This window comes from Lampris incognitus, chromosome 3 (assembly GCF_029633865.1).
Source record: "Lampris incognitus isolate fLamInc1 chromosome 3, fLamInc1.hap2, whole genome shotgun sequence".
NCBI classification, from domain to species: domain Eukaryota; kingdom Metazoa; phylum Chordata; class Actinopteri; order Lampriformes; family Lampridae; genus Lampris; species Lampris incognitus.
The window spans coordinates 75,517,570-75,532,550 of NC_079213.1; the positions used below are offsets into that span (position 1 = coordinate 75,517,570).

At 40.4% G+C, this 14,981-nt stretch overlaps 1 protein-coding gene across 1 annotated transcript in view; it reads left to right on the top strand.

Moving 5' to 3' along the window:
- Positions 1-229: 229 nt before the first annotated feature.
- The window catches only part of kif1aa (kinesin family member 1Aa), a 44,968-nt gene continuing 30,216 nt past the window's right edge, over positions 230-14,981 (top strand). Inside the window, exons 1-12 of the mRNA XM_056277279.1 lie at positions 230-335; positions 10,337-10,410; positions 10,628-10,810; positions 10,963-11,031; positions 11,137-11,315; positions 11,743-11,854; positions 12,095-12,172; positions 12,341-12,406; positions 12,514-12,531; positions 12,639-12,717; positions 12,838-12,916; positions 13,314-13,456. Of these exons, the coding sequence (XP_056133254.1) occupies positions 230-335; positions 10,337-10,410; positions 10,628-10,810; positions 10,963-11,031; positions 11,137-11,315; positions 11,743-11,854; positions 12,095-12,172; positions 12,341-12,406; positions 12,514-12,531; positions 12,639-12,717; positions 12,838-12,916; positions 13,314-13,456 (1,186 nt within the window). The remainder of the gene's footprint in view (positions 336-10,336; positions 10,411-10,627; positions 10,811-10,962; positions 11,032-11,136; positions 11,316-11,742; positions 11,855-12,094; positions 12,173-12,340; positions 12,407-12,513; positions 12,532-12,638; positions 12,718-12,837; positions 12,917-13,313; positions 13,457-14,981) is intronic.

The following is a 14,981-nucleotide window of genomic DNA, read 5'->3' on the forward strand; positions in this document are numbered from 1 at the left end:
AACAGAGAGGCATAATCACTTTGGGACTTTCTTTAGAGAAACATATTTCAGAATGTTACCATAGCTCTATTGTGCTTTACTCATTTGATTGAAAGTGATAGATAATGGTAGACTTATGATAATTGGGTTAATTGGGAATTCTGTCTGTTTTGTTTTGTAGATCTCCAACGTGCTGGTTCTGATCTCGCCCATAAGAGAGGGCACCCCAAGGTGCTAGGAAGGCAGCACCATGGCAGGGGCCTCTGTAAAGGTGGCGGTGCGTGTTCGCCCCTTTAACTCAAGGGAGATTGGGAAAGAAAGCAAATGCATCATTCAGATGTCTGGGAATACCACCAGTAAGTACTCTAACCGATGCTAGTTTAATATATAGCAAATTGTAAACAGCTTCAGTTATCTATCTGAAAAATTCCACAGCCATATATGTGTTAAGTTTCTGTTTGATTTAAATACTCTTATAGATTGCAGTCATTGAGTTTCACAGGAACAACATGCAACATACTGTATGGGCATGTCACATACTGCATGTTAAGTATCAATAGCATTTTTTACTACAGCAATAGGATGGCAGCAGTAACCTGGGCATCAGAACAGTATAATGGTTACGGAAACTGTCCTTCAAAAGGAAAGCCATGACTTAATCTGACAGCAGTTTATGACAGCAAGCATCTGCCCTATGAAAGTGTCCTTGAGCTAGATATTAAATCCCCACAAGTTATAGCAAAACTTTTTGTTCATTGCAAGTTCAACGCTCAGAATCTGACTCATTTGTATGCAATGTTTGTTTTGTTATCTTTATTCACAGCACTTTTTGACTTTAAGTGCTGCATAGTTCCTCTTATTTCTCCTTTTTTGTCTCGTTTTTCTTCTTCCCCCTCATTATATAATGAATATTCTTTATTATTATTATTATTATTATTAACTTCGCTATAGAGGAAATGCCAGATTGACAACTCTGGGGGAGCAATCTTTTGATGCTGTCAATATAATATAATCACGCTGTAACTTGAAGGGCCATAATCTCTTTGACCTGGCATTCATTAAGAGATAGACTAGTCATTCATTAATGTGGCTGTTGAAAGCAAGGCGGAGTTTTAAAACTGACTATTAAACAGCTTTCTATAATTAAGACCTCATTTTTCATTTTAATCTCTGAAAACAACACAAAGCAATAATGCTAGGGGCATCCTGGTGGCTCACCTGGTAGAGCACATACCACATAAGGCTGAGTCCTTACTGCAGCGGCCTGGATTCGAATCTGGCCTGGGCCCTTTGCTGCAAGTCATCCCATGCCTTTCCTGTCTCTCGTGACTATCGCTATCTGATAAAGATGGAAAATGCCAAAAAAAAAAAAATCTTAGAGAAACAACAACAACAATAACGCTAGATAAGACATCATCAGTATTGAACATTAATGTAAAATTTGGAAATTGAATAAATAATATCCAGCTGAAAGGGAAAAAAAAGAAATACATTTGGCCTGGTTTATTGGTGCTGACATATTGCAAGGCAGTGCTAAGTAACCACCATGCAATGTGTTTGCATTCTTGTATGAACCCAGAAATACAACAGTTTGAACTTGCCCATGTAGGCTGCCATGTTTTGTTCCTTATAGCTATATGCATGCCATTTGAAAGCATGTACAAAAAAAACGTAGTGATTTAGACTGTCCTGCATTCCTTGGGATACCGATGCACGGAGAGAGGACCCTAGTCGGGAGAAGACTGGAGTGATACTTGATCTCTAGTCTGCTTAGCAAGGTAAAGCCATTTGTCAATAATGGATGAGACTTCCTGAAATATTTAAAGTTTGGCCTAATTTAGCCATCTCCTCTCCTTCTTCCTTGTATCATGGGTGACTGGAGACAACAAGCGGGTTTTCTTTTTTGGACAGTCATTTTTGATGATGCCCATTGTCATTGTGTGCTGCTTGTTGTGTAGTTTCTTTCCTCCCTCAATGACTCGAACAGTCTATTTTTATAGTATATTATTCCTCAACAGATAAAGTCCTGCAAAACGAGACCAAAAAAAAAAATCAATCATGAAAATTAATACCTAAATCAGTACAGGATTTGGTTGCTTGTTTCCTTACTTGTGGCAAAAACCTGCTCCGTTTAAGAGTGTTGTCAGCAACCCGGCAGAGCAACTTTGTCAGTCTTCAGAGCAGTGGCTGATGGGTATTTTTCAGTCATCATTGTCTTCTTAAGCAATGTAAAATTAGATCAAAGATGGTCCACTGGGAATGTAATGACAATATGTGTACCTTTGGAATGTCCTTGGAGGCTTTTTTTAGGCTGTTTAATCTCAGAATGCAGTTTCCTAACACAGAGAGCTGAGATTACACTTTTTTTTTTACACTTTTAATTACAGACAAAATGTGCTATTTGTGTACTTGTGTGGATTATACTGGTATGCTGGAATTATAGCAGACATGATGTTTTTACTATGTTTGCTTTGTCATTCTAATATGTTAATGTGCTGTAATTTCCTTCAGTTCAGGGTCCTCTTCAAAGAGGTAGAATTGTTTTGGACTTTATCATGTAAGACGTGTGTCATTGCTCAGGTACCAGTACCAATCTGGGCTGTCTAAATACTGTAGGTCCTGTGGTGCAAATGGAGACTTGGCCCAGAGGTTGAGGAGGCATTGATGGAAATATAGTTTTGAAGATAAGAATAACTACAATAACTTTATGTTTAGTGGTTCTGGACATTTCAGAGCTTTTCTTAGAAATACTATGTGTAGGACTTTTTTTTTTATCTGTATATTAACAGGAAATTGAATGGATGATTACATGCATTCTATTTGCATGAAAGTGAGCGTTGAAAACTGCAGCTTTAATGATCTGCTCGGGCTTTGATTTTTGATTTGGTCAGGTCAGTGAGCTCTTGGGCAAAAAAGGTGGATAATGAACTATATATAGGTAGATATTGGACTGGTAAGCAACAAGATTGCATATAAAAATAAAATGTGTTGATAGAAAGCAGATCACAGTGGATATAGGATATAATGTCAGCATTACACTTGTGCATACTAGTTAGTTAGATAACTGTATTAACTAGTTCTGGCTGTATTTTAGTACTAATTTTGCTCAAACAAAAAGTTCAATGGCTAATTTGAGAGCATCATCAGCAGTATTTGAAAACCTCATCTGAGCTCAGCTCATGTCTGATTCAAGCAGACACACTGAGACATTATTAGTGAGACAGCATTGCTTTTCAGCAGAGCAGATTGTTCTCTGCCATACACAGTCAATGGCTGTAGATGTGGACTCTAGGATTTCAGCAGGCTGATGTCATGAAAAAGGCCCAGTGGTAGCAGTGTCTGGAAAGGCTACAGGGCGTGGGTATAAATGGCACTTTTTTATGTTGTCTGGGCCAAGGAAAGAAGGAAGAGGGATTTGAAGGCTTTTGTGTATCTCACTCTGCTTTGTTCTCCTTGACACCCATACATTGGTCAATAGCTTGGTTCCCACAGAGCAGGAGAATGGCAGTGATCTTGTTAGGGACAGGCTTGGCTGAAAGATATTCTCTGCAGCCCTGATTAAAATGCGGGACACAGACCTGAAGTTAGCAAAGGCCACTTTTTTTGTTGTTGGGGTGGGGGGGTTATTGGGTAGAAACACTTGATAAATAACTGATCATAGATTCATTCTGAATTCAAGATGAATGTGTACTTTAAGTTTGACTGCTTGACTTGTATAAAATATCTCCTTCTATACTTTACCATCAGATGTGGTCACATTTTCCCAGTGAGCTTGTATTGTAGTGAAGCTAGTATCATTTTATTTATTAATGTATATTGTATGGATATATACAATTTTAAAAAAATATTTTTGGATTATAAACAACCTTTGTAAGGTCATCCACGGTCTGTATAAGATAATAAAGTACAGAGCAGAAGAACTGTCCCAGCATTGAATATAGTGCCTGTATTAGCATTGGCGGGCTGGTCAGTGGGTTTACATCCCCTCTGCCAGACCTGCTGACGCAGCCACATTTCCTCTGCTATTGACTATGGCAGGTCACCCGTAACAGTCTGACTGGTATCTCTCAGTCACAATTATAGCACCACCAACAGCAATAGCGCAGAAAACAAAGAGGAGGTGCTGTATCGTAACATGTAACTTAAAAACACAAGACGAGAGTGACTAAATTTAAACTACAGAGATGATAATGAGCATAATTACAGTAGATGATTTGAGGGGTATAGCTTGCACCATAGACAGACAGGGGTGGATCTACAGGGTGGCAAGGGGTGGCAGCTGCCACCTCTGGGACACAGTCTTGCCACCCCTTTGCTACCCCAGGAAAAAATCTCTAGATCCACTACTGTAGACAGATGATGTGTGCAGTGTGTGCGTGTATGTGCCCTTACCTCTTCACCACAGAAAACACCTGCTCCCCCAGAGCAGATGACTCAGATGTTACTATAACCCCTCTGATTATAGCTCCCTTGTTAATATCCTGAATTTGCGTCATCCATGAGCTCAACACCTAACGGTTATCACATTTTTCCTTCATAAAAGGAGAAGTAGATGAACAGGCGGGAGGGTGAGTAGATAAGGGGGCAGAAGGGTGGTGGTGTTGGGGGGGTTGATGGAGAGCAAAGACATGTGCTTATTCTAGTCACTGAAGATGCTGCTAAGGCTGGCTTGACACATAAGCAGCAAGGCCCCCGAGCGTCAGCAGAATAGTGTCTATACTAATTTAAATGTCTGGACCTGCCTATTCACCCTCTTTGACCTGTCTGTAATTGGCCAATCATTGCTGCACTTAAGTAATTGCTGTATATGAAAGCAAGGCACTTTCCTTTTCAGGGACATGTGCAAATCATGGCACAATCAGAGAAAAGAAACAGAAAAAAATCATGCTTTAGAGATAACAAGGCTAGTTAAGACTGATATCTTGACATCCGTTTGGTATTTTTCATGTTAGAGGTCATAAATATAATACAATTTTCTTGTCGGGACAAGTTTAACTGGTGGCTCTTTGCTCGGTGAACTTGGCAGCAGAGCCGACGGTCCTGTAATGAAACATTCAAGTCTGCCATCAGTACTCCCCCAGATCAGCTGTTTGTTGATTCTCCTTGGACAACAAAGGCAACTGAAAACCTCCTGGGTCCCAGGTTATTAATATTTGAATACTATATAGGGGTTGTACATGCTCACATATGTAATTTTATCTGGCTTTATTTGATAGTGTTGAAGCAATTGCAGTGATCAGTCAAGAAACTCAGTGATTATTACCCGCTGTCTGTACAATATGACAGTTTAATGGCTTAGCAGGCCGACACAGCTAGAAATCCTCAAAGATGGCAAGGATGAAACATGATCTCAGGGATATCAGTTCATGTGCGTTATTAGAAATGTTTTCAAACTGCCTCAAGGTAGGCGTGTGAAGAGACTTTGATAGCCACAAACTGATTGACAGAACAGCATCTACCATGTCGGTACTTGAATACAGTGGTGCTTGAAAGTTTGTGAACCCTTCAGAATTTTCTATATGTCTGCATAAATATGACCTAAAACATCATCAGATTTTCACACAAGTCCTAAAAGTAGATAAAGAGAACCCAATTAAACAAATGAGACAAAAAATTATACTTGGTCATTTATTTATTGAGGAAAATTATCCAATATTACATATCTGTGAGTGGCTAAAAAATGTGAACCCCCCCCTTGTGCAGCAATAACTGCAACTGAACGTTTCTGGTAACCATTGATCAGTCTTGCACATCGGCTTTGAGGAATTTTAGTTCATTCTTCCATACTGAACAGCTTCAACTCTGGGATGTTGGTGGGTTTCTTCACATGAACTGCTTGCTTCAGGTCCTTCCACAACATTTCGATTGGATTAAGCTCAGGACTTTGACTTGGCCATTCCAAAACATTAACTTTATTCTTCTTTAACCATTCTTTGGTAGAACGACTTGTGTGCTTTGGGTCATTGTCTTGCTGCATAACCCATGTTCTCTTGAAATCAGTTCACGGACAGATGTCCTGACATTTCCCTTAAGAATTTGCTAGTATAATTCAGAATTCATTGTTCCATCAATGATGGCAACCCGTCCTGACCCAGATGCAGCGAAACAGGCCCAAACTATGATACTACCACCATCATGTTTCACAGATGGGATAAGGGTCTTACACTGGAATGCAGTGTTTTCCTTTCTCCAAACGCTTCTCATTTAAACCAAAAAGTTCTATTTTGGTCTCATCTGTCCACAAATTTTTTTTCCAGTAGCCTTCTGGCTTGTCCGTGTGATCTTTAGCAAACTGCAGACGGGCAGCAATGTTCTTCTTGGAGAGCAGTGGCTTTCTCCTTGCAGCCCTGCCATGCACACCATTGTTGTTCAGTGTTCTCCCGATGGTGGACTCATGAACATTAATATTAGCCAATGTGAGAGAAGCCTTTAGTTGCTTAGAAGTTACCCTGGATTCCTTTGTGACCTGGCCGACTATTACACGCCTTGCTCTTGGAGTGATCTTTGATGGTCGACCACTCCTGGGGAGGGTAAAAATGGTCTTGACTATGGATTGGTGGAGTTCAAACTCTTCAGAGATGGTTTTGTACCCTTTTTCAGCCTGATGAGCATCAACAACGCTTTTTTCTGAGGTCCTCAGAAATCTCCTTTGTTCTTGCCATGATACACTTTTACAAACATGTATTGTGAAGATCAGACTTTGATAGATCCCTGTTCATTAAATAAAAAAGGGCACCCACTCACACCTGATTGTCATCCCATTGATTGAAAACACCTGACTCTAATTTCACCTTCAAATGAACTGCTAATCCTGGAGGTTCACATATTTTTGCCACTCACAGATATATTGGATCATTTTCCTCAATAAACAAATTCCCAAGTATTATATTTTTGTCTCATTGTTTAATTGGGTTCTCTTTATTTACCTTTAGGACTTGTGTGAAAATCTGATGATGTTTTAGGTCATATTTATGCAGAAATATAGAAAAATCTAAAGGGTTCACAAACTTTCAAGCACCACTGTATATCTTTAAGATCTTGGTGGATTACGTAATGCACTGGTTCACAGACTGATGTCATTTTCCCATATGGTTATTTTTGTGGGCAAACAATGCAGGGAAACAATCAGATTTCCCAATTTAAAGGAGCCACGCTATTGGAAAAGGTCTGTAGCTAATGACTCAAGACACCATGATGCTACTGTAACCGGTTATTTTCTTGCCCGGTGCGGGATTCGATACGGGGTGTACTGCACCACAAGGCGACATCACTAACCGCTCGGTTAAAGGGTCAGACCCGTTAGCTAGGGGCTAACGTGTCTTATTAGTAGTTTACAGTCGTCACCCTCCCCGGAAGTGCGCCCTCGCGCTTTGTTATTCCCGCGCTCCGAAGAGACTTCTGAGGATCTGCACACTTCCAGATCCCACCGCTGCCACCAATGTAACCGGTTATTTTCTTGCCCGGTGCGGGATTCGATACGGGGTGTACTGCGCCACAAGATGACATCACTAACCGCTCGGCTAAAGGGTCAGACCCGTTAGCTAGGGACTAACGTGTCTTATTAGTAGTTTACACTACTAACTAACCCGATCATTTCATAAAGATCTTGGACAACAAATACCCAGACGATGCTGTACCTGCTTCTACAGTACCAATATCTGCTAATAGAAAAATAGTGCCGTGCCGCAGGCTGTACTGTATCCACATTTAGATTTGGCTGTCTTCCAGGTACCATGATACGTCACGCCTGGTAAATGAGGTCTCATCTCTTTGTCATGGTGAGGTATGGGCCTGAAACACTAAACCCCAGGCAGCCACCCTGGCCTATATTCCTAAAGCTGAAACACAGAGGCTGTTTATGAGAGGGGAAACAACAGTGTGTACACTCGCTTAGGAATGTACTTAGCCTAGGGCTTTTTCCCGTGCTGTCAGGAGACACAATGGTGACTTGAGCTTTGCACGAGACGAAGAAGCTTGTTTGTCATGGGCACAGTGAAGCAACACAAGAGTACTGAAAATGGTGGAGTATTTATACAACTCCACATTGGTATCACTTCTTTATATCTCTCCACATTTTGTTCTGAGTTATCGCCATCCGCAAAGGATCTGTCAATAGTTTTGAGTGCTGAAATTGTTGAGCAACATGATCACTGTGCATTGTTTAAAGCCTGTCAGTCACTGCTTGACTCCACAGCAGTATGGCACAGGAATGGCTGCTTAATGTCCTCAGGGAAACAACAGTCAATAGGAATGCTCTTTTTACACTTTGTTTTTATGTACTTGGTCATAAAATGGCTCTCAAGAATATCAAGAAAAGGAGGAACAATACCATGTCAAAGTCATGAAATTGCTTAAAGTTGCTTGTGGATGTTTTTTTTTTTTTTGCAAAATCCCGGGTCTTTAGGCATGTATATGGAAAAACACAATTGTCTTAATTTCTCTGCATGTATCACCTTTATCTCTGCAAATATACTGATATTAACGTATTAGGCAATTCTCTCCACCTTCTCTCATGGATGTCACATCCAGTTAGCTGGTACATGGTCAGGGGGTGGACCTCTGATGGCGAGTCAGACCTTACACAGCCTCATAATACATGTAAAATTAATCATTTGGGGTTGTCTGATGTGCTAATGCAGCAGTGCTGAATTTTAAGAATATGCCAACTGTTGTATGTGGAAAGTGAGAGCCTCAGAGAACACAAGTCACCAATGCTGTTGCAGCAAAGGAAACTGAGAGTACAGTAAATACTGCTTATTAATGAGATGTAGAGTAGTGACAAGGGTTTGACTCATTCATCTTCGCAATAGAAGTGAATAAGACGAGATTGTTCGGGTTTGAGATTGTGACTCAGACAGTCTGTTAAGATGCAGCTTAGGTTATATGAAGCCAGGTTACATTTTTCAGGTAAAATTCATTACATTACTTTTTTATGCCAAACTAAAATTTGAAAATGAGGCAAAAATATTGCTCTATTAAGTTTCAACCAGCGGAGAAATATATCAAAACTCAGATTTCTTTTGTCCTTTAGTGACCTCAAGAGAGTCATTCATGTGTCTATTTAGACTGCTGATCACATCTGATCAGTAGTCAAAATGTATTTATTCTATTTATTTACTCTGAGTTTCATTATCAGCCATGTATCACTATCAGACAAAAGCTTCAGACCAAATGAATAAGTCTGAAATTTCTCTGTTCCTACCTTACCCAGAAGCAACTCAAAATGCTGCTGCTAGTCTTCTAATGGATGAAAAGAAACTGGAGCGTACCATGTTTTTCATCATATCTTAGTCTCATGGCACTGGCTGCATGTAAATCAGTCAAGTTTATTTGTGTAGCCCTAAATACCAATAAAAGTCTCAGATGACTTTTCACAAAATGAAAAACAGGTAAACACACTAAATAACATTTGACACTAACACCCTCTATCCTTAAAACCCACCTAAGTCTGGTACCAGAATACATATCAGACCAATTAACACTGTATGAATGTGAAAGCAGCCTCAGGGTCTTTAGCACAGGCTCTTTTTGTCGTCTCCAGGTTAAAGTTCATGGCTTGAGCTGATACATTTCTGTTAGAGCCTTAGAGACTAACTCAGGGTACCAAATCAATCGATCAATCAATCAAACTTTATTAACATGGCAAGCAGTATGAAAGTTGGTCATTTAAATGAAGTCATCATGTTGATCAGCTAATTTGCAATAATGCCAAAACTATCACAGTTTTGTTGTATAGGTTTGTCGGCCTGCCAGTGTCTATTTTCATTTGAAAAAAGTTGATTTGATTGAGTTGTCATGACTCACATTTTTGCATTATAAATTGCATTGCGAATTATTGGTTAAATCTGAGATATTTTGAGATACTTTATTGATCCCCATGGGGAAATTATGCTCTGCATTTAACCCATCCTAGCCGTGTAGCTAGGAGCAGTGGGCAGCCACCGTGCAGCACCCGGGGACCAACTCTAGTTCATCTTGCCATGCCTCGGGCAACGGCACAGACAGGAGTATAAACCCTAACATGCATGTCTTTTTGATGGTGGGGGAAACAGGAGCACCCGGAGAAAACCCATCACAGACACAGGGAGAACATGCAAACTCCACACAGAGGATGACCTGGAATGACCCCTGACCGGGGACCTCTGTGAAAATAGATTTTAAAAAAATGTAGTTTTGTGTTGCCTTTGCTGAGGCCCAGATGCTGAGCGTCTATCTCTCATCTTCGTACAGAGAGTAAAGGTGACTCAGGCTTGTCTGGCTCTGTTAACACAGCATGATGCTGAGCGAGCCCAGATCCAGTTTCACATGGACAGCTCTCACCCTCCATCTGACCTGTGTTCTCTGCCCTGTCTTTCAGCCATTATCAATCCCAAGCAGCCCAAAGAGAACAAGAGCTTCAACTTTGATTACTCCTACTGGTCACATACCTCTGTAAGTACTTCCATGCTCCCACAACATCAGTATTGCTGTTCAAAAAGAACACACACACACACACACACCCATAAGAAACCGACCAACTATAGCATATATTTACGTGAACTTGATTGTGAAAGACAGCTGAAGACATTGAGTAGGTAATAAATATTTGTGTCTTGGACTCTCTGTGTTCAGTTCAGTTACCATCTCACCTCCTAATCTCTGTCCGCAGCCCGCAGACATCAACTATGCCTCGCAGATGCGGGTGTACAAAGACATCGGTGAGGAGATGCTGCTGCATGCCTTTGAGGGCTATAATGTCTGCATCTTTGCTTATGGACAAACTGGGGCTGGCAAGTCCTATACCATGATGGGGAAACAGGATGTAAAGGATCAACAAGGAATCATTCCCCTGGTAAAAAAAAAAGAAATCAGCTCTTCTATATTTTTACTTGACCAAAGGTGCACACTACAACAATATAATCATACTAACAATAAGCCAAAGATAAAGCAATTTAAAAATTCTCAAAGGTAGATAGTACAAATCTAATTTTCTTCTCCTTCCAGCTGTGTGAAGATCTTTTCACCAAGATCAACGACAGCAATAATGACAACAGCATGTCCTACTCTGTAGAGGTAAATTTTGACGCCCTTTGTTGTCAGCCAACCATTATATGTACCAAAAACATTTCTCTCAAATGGATGTTTGTAGTAACACAATTATTTGATGAATCTGCTCAGGTGAGCTACATGGAAATCTACTGTGAGCGTGTCCGTGACTTACTGAACCCTAAAAACAAAGGGCACTTGCGTGTGCGAGAGCATCCTCTGATGGGACCCTACGTGGAGGATCTATCCAAGCTGGCTGTCACCTCCTACAATGACATCCAGGACCTGATGGACTCTGGAAACAAGGCCAGGTGATGAAGATATACAGTTTAGTTCCTACTCCCATAAATGAATGCATTATTTAATGACCTGTTTCGATGATGAACAATTCTAGATGCCTTTTATGGTTCAAATACAAAGACAAAGACAATCATCAACCATGACAAATCCATATGTTTTTGTTTGTGGTGCAGAGTAAAAGGAAGGTGCTCTGAAAGAAAGAAATTAACATAATTAGTATAATTCAGTGACCTAAATGCCATCCTCTATATAATGGAATTTAATCTATTAGAAACCTATTAGCATTGTTTGGGTTCCTTGACTGTTTCTTAGAGTAAAGTTTTATGTGTATGTGATTGTGGAGTAGCTTGATGTGGTGTTGATTACTCCCCTTTCATAACAAGATGTATTTCACTTGTGTTTCATCATGTGTTGCGGAAAAAACATTTGGTTCAACAGGACTGTGGCTGCCACCAACATGAATGAGACTAGCAGCCGCTCGCATGCTGTCTTCAACATCATTTTTACCCAGAAGCGCCATGATGCTGAAACCGACAACACCTCTGAGAAGGTAGTCAGGCTTGTCTCAGCCTGACCGAATTCATTTAATGTTAAATATTTCATTGCTTTTGGTAAACTGTGAGTTGAATCCTATTGTGACAAGGAAATCATTTATCCCTTGGGGTTTACACATCAATGTTATGTGGGTCAAAGTGGCAAAAAAAAAAGTACAACCTTACTAACACAAATGGCTGCAGCTTACTTTCTTGTCAGCTCATGCATTTGGTCTTATCAAAATTATCTGTCATAGGTAAGCAAAATTAGCCTGGTGGATTTGGCTGGGAGTGAGAGGGCCGATTCTACAGGAGCCAAAGGGACCAGGCTGAAGGTGAAATGTTTCGCTATCCTGGGATTTGTGTAGTTACAAACAGAAAGTAGCTTAGTTTCCTAATATGAGAAACCACTTTTTTTTAATTAACTATTTCTTTGTCCATGATTAATCAGTTCAAGTACTGTGTATTTGGTGACAGTGTCAGTACCTCTTACTTTGTCACAGGAAGGAGCAAACATCAACAAATCTCTGACCACACTGGGGAAAGTCATCTCTGCACTGGCAGAGGTGGTATAAATACCTTTTCTTTTCAGTGATTTTGAATGTATTCAGTGCTGTTTGGTAGTGGAAAATATGGTTATAAATCATTTTCTCTTTTCTTATCTGGTTCCCCTAAGGATTCAGGACCAAATAAGGTAAGCTATTGTGAACACAAAACATCACATGCAGTATAGTTTACATAAAGCGTACATATGTGGACAATTGTCCTATTTTTTGTTTATATTTTATATTTCCCACACAGAATAAAAAGAAGAAAAAAGTGGAGAGCTTCATTCCATACAGAGACTCCGTGTTAACGTGGCTGTTAAGAGAAAATTTGGGTATGAGCTTTAACACAGTAATTCTCTATTTGACAGGTGGAGTACAGTTTCATTGCCCTGCTTGCTCTGGGCCTATAAATCCAACATTAACCAAATAACCTCCTCTTTTTTTCCTCACAGGGGGTAATTCTCGTACAGCTATGGTGGCTGCATTAAGTCCAGCGGATATCAACTACGATGAGACCCTTAGCACACTCAGGTAGAGCACTGAGAAGACTCATTCTGCTGCAGTCTTTTCCTCCCACATAGCGGATGAATGTGAAATTGAAGGGTACTGAAGCCACAGAGACTACATCATTGTGTAACAAAGAAATATGGTTTCTTCAGTGATCTGTGCCAGTTTATTCTTTTAATACCCTTCAAAAGTTGCAGTAGCAGACTGCTGAATCATGTCATGAGGTGCAGATTTTGTGTGTGTGTGTGTGTGTGTGTGTGTGTGTGTGTGTGTGTGTGTGTGTGTGTGTGTGTGTGTGTGTGTGTGTGTGTGTGTGTGTGTGTGTGTGTGTGTGAAAGAGGTAGGTGGGTTCTGCATGGGTGCATGTGTGCTGTTATTTCCATCTGGACAGGTGTCAAGATGTGAGCTTGTTCCCTTACAGGTATGCAGACCGCGCCAAACAGATCCGCTGTAACGCCGTTATCAATGAGGACCCCAATAACCGTCTGGTACGCGAGCTGAAGGAGGAGGTGTCTCGTCTAAAAGACCTCCTTTATGCCCAGGGCCTGGGTGACATCATAGAGAGTAAGGATTTGTCTATTTCGCTAACCTGGACTATTGGTGGTATAGCAAGTTACCATGTCATGAAAAGGTCCTTTAATGGTTTTGTCAGTAGACATGTACACGATGATACACAAACCCCCACTTTTTTCCTGCTTACCCAACATGTTTCATGAGCATGGCACTTTCACTCTCCATTTTCTCATGGACAACATGTGTGTTTGTAGGTTATCACAACAATGCTGTCTTTCTCATACCTATTGCCTTGGCTGATTCTCTGAGTGACTCAGTGGCAATGCTGGTCGAGGACAAATGAAATTGAAAATAATATGCATGAATATGCATTAAACACAGAGAAAACTCAAACTCTCTTGATCATCCTCTGCCCTGACTCAGATACTCAGCAAACAGCAAATGGATCAATCAATCTAAAGGTTTTCCCCCTGTCTCTTTTTTTATCTTTCTCTCCTTCTCTCTATCATTCTTGATCTTCTCTTCTTAGCATACCGGGGGTCTGGTACTGAGATATGTGGTTTGAAATGTGTGTTTCTATGGCTCTTTGCTTTTGCTGTTGTTGTGGTCCTAGCACCACCAGCGCTTACTGTTACAATATTAAGTAGCTCTATTGTTTTCTCTGCAGCACCCCGTATGAAATGAGTAATTGGTTGCTCCGATTTGGCTTTAGATGGTCAACACAAATTCCCAGTGAAACAGAAGCACGTGTATGTTTATTTGATAGTGATAACATATTTGCCTTTAGGATTGGATTTAAGGCGATATTAAGCATTTTTCATCTTGGCTCGAATATTGATATTTCTCGGCCTATATCAGCCATGCCCTGGTGCTGTAGAGATTTTTATATGGCTTCTTTGCTTTGGCACCGGTGGAATGAGTTTAAGCATTTGCCTATTAAGCAACTACAGGCAATATGCAAAAACACAGTCTGTACAATCCCACATCTAAATGACATTTTGTTTTATTTGATTTTTTTACAACTTGGTTACCTCCCCAGTGCTTCCATTTCACAAATGGCTGTCAGTGAGAGACTGACTGGCTTAGGCATAGTTCATACGCTCCCATTCTTCTGGCAAAGAGCGTCTGCTAGGGACACCAAACTCTGTCACCTCCTGATGGCTGTTGGAAATCAAACAAGAGGAGGGATATGAGCGCATAATGGCCATACAGTCTTTTATGAACACTGTGACTAGGTGCAATATTAAATCTTGAGGTAGTCGTCTCAAGTGAAATTAAAGTTTTATAGTCATTCCACAGTATATGGGACTATTAACTGCACTGTGTTGGAGATGTTATATGATTCATCGTGGCAGTCAAAAGAGAGTGTCCAGATGGATGGATGTGATATAATTTCTCACTTTATTGCTCTCTGTTGCCATAGCAGCCCAGCAGGTATGATGTTCTTCATCTCGTATCATTGGTCTCAGCAGTGCAGAATAACAACATCAAAAATTAGTAACATGATATGAAATTAGTATTTTTTGCAAGACCATTTCAACAAATCAATATTTCACAAATGATTACTTGTCTTTGT